At 38.1% G+C, this 15,307-nt stretch overlaps 1 protein-coding gene across 1 annotated transcript in view; it reads right to left on the bottom strand.

Annotated features, from left to right (window-relative positions):
* Window positions 1-15,132, bottom strand: part of LOC139444668 (protein DD3-3-like) — a 35,274-nt gene extending 20,142 nt beyond the window's left edge. Inside the window, exons 1-3 of the mRNA XM_071225597.1 lie at window positions 15,078-15,132; window positions 14,065-14,208; window positions 4,173-4,253 (exon numbers count right to left, since the gene is read on the bottom strand). Coding sequence (XP_071081698.1) covers window positions 4,173-4,253; window positions 14,065-14,208; window positions 15,078-15,095 — 243 coding nt within the window. The 5' untranslated portion in view covers window positions 15,096-15,132. The remainder of the gene's footprint in view (window positions 1-4,172; window positions 4,254-14,064; window positions 14,209-15,077) is intronic.
* Window positions 15,133-15,307: the final 175 nt, after the last annotated feature.

Consider the following 15,307-nt stretch of genomic DNA (forward strand, 5'->3'; position numbering starts at 1 on the left):
CTTCTTTCTATCTTCAGTTTACTTCTTTCTATCTTCAGTTTACCTCTTCCTATCTTCAGTTTACCTCTTTCTATCTTCAGTTTACTTCTTTCTATCTTCAGTTTACCTCTTTCTATCTTCAGTTTACCTCTTTCTATCTTCAGTTTACCTTTTTCTATCTTCAGTTTACCTCTTTCTATCTTCAGTTTACTTCTTTCTATCTTCAGTTTACCTCTTTCTATCTTCAGTTTACCTCTTTCTATCTTCAGTTTACCTCTTCCTATCTTCAGTTTACCTCTTTCTATCTTCAGTTTACCTCTTTCTATCTTCAGTTTACTTCTTTCTATCTTCAGTTTACCTCTTTCTATCTTCAGTTTACCTATTTCTATCTTCAGTTTACCTCTTTCTATCTTCAGTTTACCTCTTTCTATCTTCAGTTTACCTCTTTCTATCTTCAGTTTACTTCTTTCTATCTTCAGTTTACCTATTTCTATCTTCAGTTTACTTCTTTCTATCTTCAGTTTACCTCTTTCTATCTTCAGTTTACCTCTTTCTATCTTCAGTTTACTTCTTTCTATCTTCAGTTTACCTCTTTCTATCTTCAGTTTACCTCTTTCTATCTTCAGTTTACCTCTTTTTATCTTCAGTTTACTTCTTTCTATCTTCAGTTTACCTCAGTTTACTTCTTTCTATCTTCAGTTTACCTCTTTCTATCTTCAGTTTACCTCTTTCTATCTTCAGTTTACTTCTTTCTATCTTCAGTTTACTTCTTTCTATCTTCAGTTTACCTCTTTCTATCTTCAGTTTACCTATTTCTATCTTCAGTTTACTTCTTTCTATCTTCAGTTTACCTCTTTCTATCTTCAGTTTACCTCTTTCTATCCTCAGTTTACTTCTTTCTATCTTCAGTTTAGTTTACCTATTTCTATCTTCAGTTTACTTCTATCTATCTTCAGTTTACCTCTTTCTATCTTCAGTTTACCTCTTTCTATCTTCAGTTTACTTCTTTCTATCTTAAGTTTACCTCTTTCTATCTTCAGTTTACTTCTTTCTATCTTCAGTTTACCTCTTTCTATCTTCAGTTTACCTATTTCTATCTTCAGTTTACCTCTTTCTATCTTCAGTTTACTTCTTTCTATCTTCAGTTTACCTCTTTCTATCTTCAGTTTACCTCTTTCTATCTTCAGTTTACCTCTTTCTATCTTCAGTTTACCTCTTTCTATCTTCAGTTTACTTCTTTCTATCTTCAGTTTACCTCTTTCTATCTTCAGTTTACTTCTTTCTATCTTCAGTTTACCTCTTTCTATCTTCAGTTTACTTCCTTCTATCTTCAGTTTACCTCTTTCTATCTTCAGTTTACCTCTTTCTATCTTCAGTTTTACTCCTTCTACCTTGAATTTTACTTTCTATCTTCAGTTTTACTCTTTCTACCTTGAATTTTACTTTCTACCTGATTTTTACTCCTTCTACCTTGAATGTTACTTTCTACCAGTTTTTTGCTCCTTCTACCTTGAATTTTACTTTCTACCTCAGTTTTACTCTTTCTACCTAAAGTTTTACTCCTTCTACCTTGTGTGCTCACAATAATGTCTTCGTGTTGTGAAATAAAATCAAAGCTCATTGTATGAGTGAATTATGCACACACTGGTATTCCAACAGTCTTTAAATACTTTATTCCAGTAAAAAAAACACTGCCCGCCCGCCCACACTATATTTTCAAAAGCCATTGTCTGAGAACCAATTCTTTTATTTTTTTAAGCCTAAGATTAAGTTAATCCTGACCATTCATTTACTCTTTCAATAAAACTGTTTTACAGAACCAAAAAGACACATTCATAAATTAAACAATGTGCTTTTTCAAAATATCCTGATCTTCTCAACTGAAATACTGTCCAATTTAAATTTCTATTCTAAATTAAATTTTAAATCTAACATTTTGGCATTTTGTGTTAACTTTATTTCAAGCATATTGGCCAAGAAAAGAGAATATTGCTTGCCTAAAACATTACATACTGTTCCTGTCAAAGACACACAAATCATTGCTTGTAATATATTATTAGAAATGACTCACAGATAATAGGCATGTGACGTTGACATACATAATTAAAATTTCATAAACACAACAAGCTTCCTTCTCTTCCTTCATGAAAAGTTTTCACGGGTCACTGATCACACAAGACTTCACAAAACATAATAAAAATACAAGACATTTCAACATAACATATATACCGATAACTAACAGTGACAGGAGCTTTTACACAACATACTGTCATGATACATGTCGTACCAGTACAGAACAATAATATTGCTACATAACAACACTATTATTAGATAAATCACAATGAACACACACAATATGCACAATACTACTGTATATATGGAGGGGTGACAAGTACAGGCATATTGTATATAAATCATGTTTCACACATGGGTGCACTCTAGAAACTTTTCCAGAATCCCATACAAGCCTATGTATATGTGTTAACAGATGAACAATGACCATATATGGTGTGGAAGTTGGTCGTGTGTGTATACGGACCCACTCGACACTCGTCACCAGGGATAAAGGGGTGATCTCATCTCTAACATTGTCTTGAAAAACAGTAGGACATTACCTCTTGTTACATGAGTGAAAATAAACAACAACATGTTAATGCTGGACATTGTCCCCTATCCTCTTTATTCTGGTCAGACCAGACTAGTCTACCATGTCTACCAATACCTTAATTTTTTTAAAGATAAAACATTATTTATTTTTTAATAATTAATACATTATTAAAAATGATGCTTTTATTATATATATATTTATTAAATTCATCCAGATCAGCCCTGAGAACTCTTCTTACCTATGTTATATTGACTAGAAATTCTGTAAATAAAATAAATATTTGTCCGGCTTAAATCTGGTTAAAAATTCAAAAGTTTACAACTAAAGCTAGATCAAAACTAAAGCTAGATTTTACGAAAAGATTACTGACATAAAAGTGAAAAACATGTCAAATTACAGTCAGCGACCTTTGATGACAGACAAAATACTTCCAGTAAACAATTTTCAATCTGCTGAAACAGATTCAGTAGAACAGCATTTTACAGAAACAAAAACCACAGACTGCCTTAAGAAGCTCTTTATTCTTTTACAGTACCAACTCGTAACCATGGTATCAAAGTGGCAAGTGAACCACGAAACTGTCGGTGTCTGGGACACAAATTGCGTATATCCCGGCCATGTGTTAACACGGTCAGTGGCTCATGCTACTTCAACTCCACGCTTGTCAGACAGGAAGCCACGCAAAGGTCACAGCACCATTGGCTACTAACTTACTTCCTGGTGCTAAGGAGAGTCACAAACAGTTGCTAACTAACACGACTAACACATCAATAACCTTCCTGACAGTCCGCTTGTATAGACGGGCTGAATTAACCTTAAACCACAAACTGCTGTTGGCAACTACATATCAGATGCGACATTTTGTACTTATATTTGTTGATACCGTATTCAACGTAATTGTGTTATTGCATCCATTCTCAATGAGAGTAAAAAATTATGCCACGCCCACCAAAGCGGACTACTTTCACCATGATGAAATGTTGGCAAATCCAAATTACTTGCCGAGTGAATTCCCTTTCTGCTCACCCGTATCAGCATCAAGTTATCAGGCCTGGTAACATTTCTGTGTCCTTTTTCAGTATCAAACATTCAAACATAAAAACAACAAAACAATACCAGCGTCTTCCACACTCACTGCACAAACACTGGCATCACACAATATCAGTTCCACAAATATTATTTCTTCGGTTTCATATTATTTCCAATTTTTGGGAAACTAATGTTTGATTTGTTGTCGAATTTAATTATTAGGGTTGTATGTTTGTGGTCCACCGAGGTATGAATCAAAATATCGATGTGCAAACTTTTTTTAAGAATCTTCTATGAATGCATAATTAATTTTTGTGCATGAAAAAAAGAGAGAATTTTCTTTCTTTAAAAAAAAAAAATCGAAAAAATCATAGTCCAAGTGATTCGAGATTTGGATCCTGGCAGAGGCAGGGGCAGGCAACTCTGTTAGTGTTTTGTGCTGGCCTAACACAGGTGGATGAGACATAGCTTCAGGGTTTTGACATGCTTATCAACTTATGTCATTTTACTTGATAACAATGGTGAGACTCTCCATGTCAGCTCTCTCCGGACTTACCATGCGGTACTGTTTGCCTTCATCAGTGCCATGGGGCGTGTCTGTTGCATCACCCACATTGTAGCCTCCTCGGTTGTTGTTCTGTAACAAAAATAACAAATAAATACAAATATCACACAACAACTTTCATAAACATGTATCTTTAATTAGTATATATTATCAATTTATTAATCTTAATTATTATGTGAAACACACATACTTGAACACTCAAACATCTTCAAAATCACATATGAATCTCATATTCTATAGTCATAAAATATAATAAAAGGATCCCAGAGACTTTCTTCATTTTCTGATACTGCAGTAATCTAGACTTGCCAAATGTTATAGACTTGCATGGGCTGTTTTGGATATACCGTATTCGACGTAATAAGCGCCCAGGGTGCTCTCAAAATTTGAAATAGGGGGCTCTTATTGGAATAAAAATTTTGAGAAAAAAAACAGTTGAAAGATTGTAAATTTCGTGGTTTATGCTCACAGCCTGAAATGATACAAAATATAAGTCTGTGTGTATTATACACGACAGATATATTTATCCAGAATTTAATTGCCCGTAATTAAGGGTGCATATAACACATGAGTGCGTATTATACACGAATAATAAGTCTTGTGTACATTGATCAATCGGAAGGGGTGCTAGCCAATATATTAGCAAATATTGCCATGGGCGCTTATTAGAGCGGGGCGCTTATTACGTCGAATACGGTACTAGTATTTGTTTTAGGGTGTGTATGACAGACTACTCCAGGCCGTGTCAATTTAGCTTTGCGTTTTACGGATGTTTTATGCCAAGATACTTCTGTGCAGAAAGCATGGACAGGTTTATGGTTAGGTCGGGCCGAGCACTGAACGTTGTTCTTGGGTGTTATAATATTAGATGAAGTTCAGCATAAATTTAATTTAACAACTGTGTTTTTTTCTCTATAAAATATTCAGAGACTAGATGTTAGTCTAGGCCTGGAACTAAAAGTAAAAAGATTTATTTCACTTTTAAAGGATGGGGTATGATAAGAGCCAGTTTTTACCCACTGAAAAGGTCAAATTAGAAGTCATAGAATAGTTTGAAAGCTGTTCATGTGGTTGGTCACTCCTTTCTAAGCCCTTATTATTTCTTACATTAGCGGTGAGGTGAGGTGAAATTGGATTTAACGTCACGTCCAAGATTATTGCACTTATATAGCGACGTGCATGCACGTGTGTGTGTGTGTGTGTGTCTGCTTGTATTAGTCAGGACTGATGCCTATTTCTAGTGCTAGCCCACTGAGATACCATGCCTCAGTTTAACATGAATACCACACTCAGACACAGTATACTGACTCCAAGCCAACCAGTCCTTCTTTTAGCCCCTTAATGCCGAGCGCCAGACAGGGTAACAACAAGTACAATCTTTTAACGTCTTCTTGTATGACGCGGCCAGGGATCGAACCCCGGACCTTCCGCTCTCAGGGCGGATGCTCTACCACAAGACCACGGAGGCGGTCTCTTACATTAGCAGTTTTGGGCTTCTGACAACATCAGGTACATACATATAGCCATTATGAGGCAGAAACAAATACCTGACTTTTCCAGGCTCAGGCGACTTTCTATCTGTGACCAATGAATCTTGTGTGACAATATATGATATGACAGTATCTGCATCTCCTACGAAAACAAGTTTGGGTCCAAGACTTGCTTGTTATCAAATATTTAAAAATTGCTCCTAAAAAACAAACCAAATCAGCGTTTCAGTACAATTTAGATTTATTGATCCCTTTTGTGTTGTTATAAGTCAAAAAAGTGTTGGAATGAACAAAACTAGTTTTCATTAGTATTAACATTATAATAAGTTTAAAAGTGTTGCTAACTTTTTAAATTATACAGATCGCTTTGGCCAAAATTGAACCTTTCCATATTTTGTTCTTTACATAATTATATTTCAAATGATGATGATGATGGTGATGATGATTATGATAATGATAATCATGATGATGATGATGGTGGTAATGATGATGATGATGATGATGATGATGATACAATTGAAATACTTCCCTTAGTAATTAAAGCATCATCACTATAGTCAAGTTACACATTGGAAATTCAAATAATGATACAACACCTTCTAATCATGCTGATGACTGGCATGAATACTGATTAGCCGAGTAATGTTAATCACAGTAACGATCGTCACTGCAAGTTGAGGTGTACACTTACAGCCAGTTTAAACAGGGCACGACATGACGCATTTACCGAATAGTTGCCCTGTTAAGCAGCCATGACAATACAGAGGGTCGTAAGAAGACACCGATAGTGTAATTGTAGGTCGGTTATGTCACATTCAGAGGTCACGACTCTGGTATCAGTTCCAAGTGGTCATGTTGATATCACTGGTGTTTAATGCATAATTTAACTAGTCACGATGTTTGTCAAATGTCGCAGTTTCTGTGGAGCATCTACCAGGATATGAGCACAGTCATTGTGACAGAAGCTAGAATGTTTCTCTTCTGTGGTCATGTATTCCTGATTTATATATATATATATTTTTTTATTTTTTTTTAACGAAACATGCTAAAAGCCTAGGCAAGTCTAGATCAAACTAAACCAAGTCTAATTTCCTTGATTCCACATGAAAACTGCAGAGGAAATGATTTTGAAAAAAATACATTACAATTATTTTAGAGAAATATTTTCATAGACTAAGTTTTAGTCTCATGGTCATGCTCTATTGTGTCATGGTAGTAACGGGGCGGTCGGGTAGCCTGGTGGTTAAAGCGTTCGCTCGTCACGCCGAAGACCCGGGTTCGATTCCCGACATGGGTACAATGTGCGAAGCCCATTTCTGGTGTCCCCCGCCATGATATTGCTGGAATATTGCTAAAAGCGGCGTAAAACCATACTCACTCACTCACTCATGGTAGTAACAATTGTCTTCATGGTTTTTAAAAAAAAACTAGTTGTTTGTCACCTGGTTTCGTCAAATGTCCCCAACAACTAGGGATCATTGGGCCCCACTTTTCCAGTTTCTGAAATGAACACTGGATGGCGCATAAACTCACAACAGTGTCAGTGGCAGTAAGCGGGACTCGGCACTTTTGTGCATTAGCCACTGTTTGTTTGTTTGTTGTTTAACGCCGCACTCATGGCGATCTTCACTGAAGTAAGGGAGCGACCATTTGATTTCTATAGGGGGGGGCCGGAAGTATTTACAAATGAATAGTTTGTTGGAGATAATCAGTAAAATAAATAGAATGTTTACTACTGTGAGAAAAATGAATAGTTTGTTTCCAGATATAATTTTGCATGTCATTGCAACATTTATCTATTAAATTAAAGAATTATTCCAGCATTATAAACGTAAAAAATTTCCGCCGCCTTCGGCGCAACATCACTATTACTTTAATCTTATTTGTTGCTATTTCTGTATATGAAGTTAATGGCTTCAGTTCAGCACATTTTGCTATTTAAATGCATAAACAAATATTCAGGCGTCCAATTTAACAATTTCCAAAAAGAAATAACCAAGCTACAATGTTGTAAAAGAACACATTTATTCACTGATAAATGTTGAACATATTTATATTGTGGTTTGTTTGAGGAATGGTTTGAAATACAAATAAACCATATGTATTAAATGAAAAGGTATCGTATGAACAATTTTCACCAAAATCCTTCAAATAAAACTATATTATATGATCTTTGGATATGACCTGGTCATAAGTGTTTCTGTTGTGATGAAACATCTATTTGAACACGTCAATGCACACCATCATCCTTTGCTGGAGAGACATGTCTTGCTCTGTTTTTGCTGTATACATTGTCTGATTACAGTGTTCGTATGTTTCAGTTCTACTGTTCCGACATTTGTGTCTAGTGACAAAGCCTGTCCGAACATTCTCTTCAAGACTGTTCACCATTGATTCCCCACCAGTAGTGTACATAGAGATAGACAATTGTCCTCTCACCAGATACCCCAATGTTATTCAGATGAATGAACGAGTATATACACTATTTGCTTTAGTGTATGGCAATGGGGGTCATTTCGTGGGATGTGTGTGTGTGCCAGGCAAAGGTTGGTACAGTTACGATGGCTTGGAAGTATACCACCGATACGGGCCGGGACTAAAGAAACAGCTATTACCGCGTCCTCCACCAGGCTACAAACAGGACTACTGTATTTATGTCAGGGAATGAAAAAGACTATTATAACGGGTGTTCTATAGCTGTTCATGTTATAATACACCACAGGCTGCATTTGCTGAAATATGATTGCATATTTTACTCTATAATAAAATTGCAAAATTACCATCTGAAATGAATAGTTTGTTCAGCTGTATGTTACAAAAAAATAGTTTGTTAGAAATGGCTTCAGAAAAAAATAGTTTGCTGAGAAAACAACTTCCGCCCCCCCCCCCCCCCATAGAAATCAAATGGTCGCTCCCTAAGTTGACATCAAACATCTTTCTGATGTCATAGCACAATTGTATCCTAGCACTCATACGGAACCTTTTCTCCTGGTGGGTATAAGGACACCTTTCCATGTTCCCTTCGAGTTCACTTAGTAATACAACATTAGTGATCCCTTTTATCCAGAACTTCATAGTATGAGGATTGATTGAACAAAATGTGGGACCAACTGTCATAATGTTTGTTCATGCTATCAACCACTGGTTTGCATGACCCTGACTTTCCTCGTTTCTCCTTCAGAAACTAATAGTGATGGATGGAAAGAACAACAAACAATTCACAAACAGGTGCATGTCTTTCTTCTGTTCGAATTGAAATGTTATATACGACAGATATATTTTTCCAGAATTTAATTGCCCATAATTGAGGGTGCATATAACACATGAGTACGTATCATACGCGAATGAATAAGTCTTGTATACATTGATCAATCGGAAGGGGTGCTAATTGGGATTGTTCAATAGACAATATATTAGCAATTATCGCCGTGGGCGCTTATTGCAGTGGGGCGCTTATTACGTCCAATACGGTACTTCGTAAATTTATGGAAAATACCACATGGAGAATGAAGCAATGTCAAATGTCAAATTTCCTATCACAGTGAGTTAAGCAATTCGTCACGGTTCTTGTATTACGTTACCTTTCATATATGACAATGGCACAATGTCATTATAGCCAAGCCCACATACCCTGAAGCTAATGTCACTCAAGTGTGGCCGTGTGTTGTCACCAAGGGTAGTTCACGACAATGACCCTGTTTAACAGCCACTGCACACAATATCAGCCTGTCAAAGGAGCAGGCAGGATAGACATATAATGGCCATATCTACCTGTTGATAGTTTATAATGTACCCGGTGTATCGGGGAGCGTGACTATTGGGTCAGTCATGGGGTGACACATACGGTCGTTTCTACAGGTGTGACTAAGTACTCGTATTGCTGCTTTGAATGTTTGAAATCTTTTTAGAACTTATTACTTGAACTACACTGTTCAGGTGAAAGTTGGTAAAGGAACAATACGATTGAGCTGATGTAAAAATCTAAATATACCACGGTGTTAAGGTCATAGTACTCAAGGTTTAAAAACACAGAAATGTGAGTCCAGTACACATGGTAAACTCAATTGTATAGAATGAGTGTAGAAAAAATATATATTGTATCCCAAGGGACGCATGGTAATATTCATTGTACCAAATGCTTGACAAGAAATATACCTAAAGGTCCTGTAATTGAAGTAATTATCAAATCTAACAGTACAGCACACTATTACTTTTCATTACTTTATAGGACCCTCATATTTCCTGTAAGTGAGTGAGTGAGTTTGATCTTACGTCGCTTTTAGCAATATTCCAGCAATATCACGGCGGGAGACACCAGAAATGGGCTCCACATTTTGTACCCATGTCGGGAATCGAACCCGAGTTTTGGGCGTGACGAGCTACGCTTTAACCACTAGGCTACCCGACCGCCCCTTATCTCCAGTAAAAACCCTTGAAGTTAATTATAGGGGTCCCTCGGACACCTACTTTTGTAGGTCAGGGTAAAGCTGTGATCATACTTATAAATAGAATTATTATCATAGAAAGCCAGGCAAAACTACCAAGTTTTACATGATTATGCGAAAAGGATATAAATAATAAAAAGTTAAGACCAAATAAAGAATGTTTATCAATGAGTAAAAAATGTTAATAATGTTTTATTCATAAATTTGTTTGGCATTCATCTTCTTAATGTGTGGACATTCATTATGATTGTCAAATTCCTGTCTGCAGTATAGATTTAGTAGAAAAGTAGATATACTCTTAGAGTGTTGATGTTCTTAGTCCAAATATCAGTGAATATATATACATCAGTTGTACAAATAGAGGATTTACATTTCCTTGTCAAATAAGTGTTAAGTTTGTCTCATTGGGTGTGGCAGATATTTTCAAAAGTGATGCAGTCAGCATGGTCAGGTCTTTTTCAGGTCACAAGATCAGATAAACTTGTAACGTTTTACATGAGTGAGTGAGTGAGTGAGTGAGTGAGTGAGTGAGTGGGTGGGTGAGTGAGTGAGTGAGTGAGTGAGTGAGTGAGTGAGTGAGTGAGTGGATGGGTTGGTGAGTGAGTGAGTACAGTTTTATGCCACCTTTACCATTATTCCATGTATCACGGCAGATGACACCAGAAGTGGGTTTCACACATTGCCCTAATGTAGAGAATCAAATCCGGGTCTTTGGTGTGATGAGCAGATGCTTGAACCACAAAACTACCCCACCGCACCATGTTTTATCAGAAAATAAAAAATGTCCTCTGTATTTTCAGGGTAGGAGACGCAGAATCGTGTGTCCAGTACACACAAGTGTACAGAATGGATGCAGCAAAGAATAAATATTGCATCCAGAGGGACGCAAAATAATATTTATTGTACCAAATTCTTGACAAGAAACATAAAGTTCCTGTAATTCATACGGTACACTACACCATTTCATGACTTCAAGACCCTTTATTTCCTGTAAGAATCCTTGAAAGTAGTATCTGGGAGTTCTCTGGGCCCCTTGTCTTGTAGGTCAAGATAAAACCCTTTTCTTACTGATCTTTTCAATATTTATACAAAGTGTCAGTGAGGCAGACTGAAAGTAGTTCCGGTAGTGCTACTTCACTTGAGTGAGATATCAATTTTAGTTTTTCAGATAAAATTCACAAATACAGTATTTCATCACCAAATAAACTTAAATATCCCTAAAAACAAAACAAAAACAAAACCCTTCATAATTCAGGTACATACAATGTAGTACATCTCTAAAAGATACATCTTGTAGAATTCAAACAGTTCATGATAGGTTCGTTGTGGTTTTTTTCAGGGTTTTTTCAAAGCTGCTGGTAACAGACCTGACTTTGCACATATCTGAAATAATTGCCGTACCAGCAGCTGTGCCTTGCATCCCATCTTACCAATCTGTACAAATGTCAACCGGTGTACAAAAACCTAATTACCAGGAACAGTCCACTCACTTGACATTTTGTCAAGTGGTAATTTCTGCACTCCAACATGTATTTTCTAACTGATTTGGAATTTAGAATTGTTGGGCAATCACACAAAGTTATTTTTCTTAAAATGAATAAAGTGTTTAGTTTCTGTCAGAATTCAGAGACTTTTGTCCATAATTCTAAAATGAACATAGCACTGTCATAATGATAAAGATAAATCAGATGCTAGAACCAAGAATACTGACGGTAACTTTTTCCTAAAGGTGACTTTGCTTGTCGTAAGAGGCGACTAACGGGATCGGGTGGTCAGGCTCGCTGACTTGGTTGATGCATGTCATCATATCCCAATTGCGTAGACTGATGTTCATGCTGTCAATCACTGGATTGTCTGATCCAGATTTGATTATATACAGACCGCCATCATATAGCTAGAATATTGTTGAGTGCGGCCTTAAACAAACAACCTGAAAGTAACTTCTTTAAGTGGCATTTAGAAGTTGGTGTGATGAATTAAGACAAGTTCTATGGATGAACAACTTCTTTATCACAATTTGTGCGACATTTCAGTGTAGATCCTAACACCTTCATCAAGCAGGTGATGTTGTCTGGTCATCTAGGATGTTGCTGGTGATGGCATTGAAGTCACTGGTGTCCATGATGACAGTTGCTCTGCCTTTATCTGCTGGGGCTATGGTGATGGATGGGTCAGCTTTCAAAGTTTTAAGAGTTTTTCTTTCACTGGATACTAAGTATGTATGTTGGAATGATAAGGTAGTTGTCAGTTTTTCTTCACTCAAACACTAAGTTTTGATCGAACAAGGAAATACATTTCTATGATATTAAAGCATAAACGCGATATGCTGATACAATGGTCACCCTGGGGTGTTGGCTGGGACAACTCCAAATTTACTACCCGGGTACCCAACACCCTATTACTCGGCCCTCGCCGGGTACCCAACACCCTATTACCCGGCCCTCCCCGGGTACCCAACACCCTATAACCCTGCCCTTCCCAGGTACCCGACACCCCATTACCCGGCCCTACCCGACACCCTATTACCCGGCTCTCCCTGGGTACCTGACACCCTATTACCCGGCCCTCCCTGGGTACCCGACACCCTATTACCCGGCCCTCCCTGGGTACCCGACACCCTATTACCCGGCCCTCCCTGGGTACCCGACACCCCATTACCCGGCCCTACCCGACACCCTATTACCCGGCTCTCCCTGGGTACCCGACACCCTATTACCCGGCCCTCCCCGGGTACCCAACACCCTATTACCCAGCCTTCCCTGGGTACCCGACACCCTATTACCCGGCCCTCCCTTGGTACCCGACACCCCATTACCCGGCCTTCCCTTGGTATCCGACACCCTATTACCCGGCCCTCCCTGGGTACCCGACACCCTATTACCCGGCCCTCCCTGGGTACCCGACACCCCCATTACCTGGCCCTCCCTGGGTACCCGACACCCTATTACCCCGGCCCTCCCCGGGAGCCCGACACCCTATTACCTGGCCCTCCCCGGGTACCCGACACCCTATTACCCGTCCCTCCCCGGGTTCCCGACACCTCATTCCCCGGCCCTCCCCTAATACCCACCCTATTACCCGGCCCTCCCCGGGTACCCGACACCCTATTACCCGGCCCTCCCCGGGTACCCGACACCCTATTACCCGGCCCTCCCAGGGTACTTGCTATAACACTCAAGAGTTGGGTACAAAATGTCCGATTGGGAATTGTTTTACTACATCCCTGGCAAAAACTATTTAGACACATGTGTAAAACAATCTGATCATGCATACACTGAAGTTGATAGACGCTTTATCCTTACTAATACATATAAAAGTTAAAACGAATGCTTGCATAGTCATAAAGACATTTATTTATGTAATTTACCTTGATCTATATATTGCAAGTCCTGGGGAAGTAATACAAGTTATGGCACCCTATGGGTATGGTGCAGACAAACCAAGTTTCATAATCAGTACCTGGGATTCAAACTCACAATCAGTGGATCCTGGCTCCACTAAGGGATGCAGCAATTTTTTGTGTCTAAAGCCCCCATTACACTAAAAAAAACCTTGATAAAAACACTTGGTCAAAGAAAACTCTGATCAAGTTTTCTGGGTCCAAGTTGGGCTGTTTACACTCATCAAAGTTTTTGACAGGCCGTCAAAGTTTTGGTGGGAATAATCTTGCCAAGATGGATGTTACTGACGAAGAATGTTTTGCTGTATCGCCATGTTGAGAAGGCGGCTTCGGGGTAGGCAATGGAATATTTGGTCCCCAGGATGGCTGGTCGTTGTTGAACGAAATCAATTAATTCTTCCAACATCTCTTCATTCCAAAATAGTTAGCTCATTTTACACCAGAAATGGTGTACCCATGTCGGGAATCAACCCGGGTCTTTGGCGTGACGAGCGAACGCTTTAACCACTATGCTACCCAACCGCCCATCAAAGAAAAAGACAGCTTACCTGAGAATTAAACATTCTGTTGGCATTGGTTCTCGTCGCAGACTTCTCCCCGAGCCTGTTGTTGGAGCCTCTCATGTTGTGGAGGTAGATGTCCCCGCACGTCTGACTAACAAGGACCAGGATAAGGTACAGTCTCGCCATCTCCTAAAAAACAAACAATATTGCTCATCCACACAAGTAACCCAGAGGCCATGCTGAAAGAAATATTTTAGAACTAGAGAGTTTTTATCTAATTTTTTTACAGATCACCTTTAGCAGTAGTTGCAATATCAGGAATTCACATTATGCATGAATCTTATGATTATGAAATATACTAAACAAAGAATTGTTAATGATCATGAATATTGTATAATACTTGAAAATCAAAATTATATCACAACCATATGGGGTTGGGGGTGGGGATGACAAAATGACAGAGTTTGATTTTTTCAAACACAAAATAGTTAGTAAATTTGAACGTTATTGAGGGACTGGTCATTTTAATAGGGCGGGGGGTGGGGTGGGGGGAGACAGGGCATATAAAATGTATGTACGGCATGACAAAAAGTTAAATAAAATGGGGGGGGGGGGGGGGCATCAAAATATGATACAGTCCTAAGACCAATCTCACCCCAATCCCCGACCTCATAATAAATTACAAGTCCCTTAGTTCATATAGTTTAAAACAATGAGTACAAGTTTTAATATTTAAGAATCAATTCATGAAACTGATTATGAACATGATCTCCAACAAACTGACAGAAGTTATAACAATCACAATAACGTGGTGTGATATGACCACATAAATACCATATAGATACTACGATATATATACCGTAAAGTAACAGGACTACACTCTGACAATCATTGTAGTACATATATAATAGCAGTCGTCAATAGATATTAGGAAACTGGTTGAACAACACACATGACATAGTCATCACTCCTTTCATCTCGACGTACAACTATAATTCATAAATATATTTCGGCTTCCTGGGTGTAAAAGAGTCGGGGGTATTTCGGTAAATTCTTACCTTCACGTCAATGTTCATTTCAGCCAGTTCACTATTTACACCAAGGGCGGGTAACTCTCACAGTTTGTGCAGTCCAATATATATATCACTACATCCTAATTTAAATAAAACTCGAAGTAAGCAATGTCATGTGTGAACAACATTTTCAAAAACGTTCATTACATTATATATCCATAAACTTTGCTTATTTAATCATGTTAGTTTTTAATTAGGGTATCAAATTGCTAAAA

The sequence above is a fragment of the Haliotis cracherodii genome, unplaced genomic scaffold, assembly GCF_022045235.1.
Source record: "Haliotis cracherodii isolate W230 unplaced genomic scaffold, xgHalCrac1.p SCAF_6, whole genome shotgun sequence".
Classification (NCBI taxonomy): Eukaryota; Metazoa; Mollusca; class Gastropoda; order Lepetellida; family Haliotidae; genus Haliotis; species Haliotis cracherodii.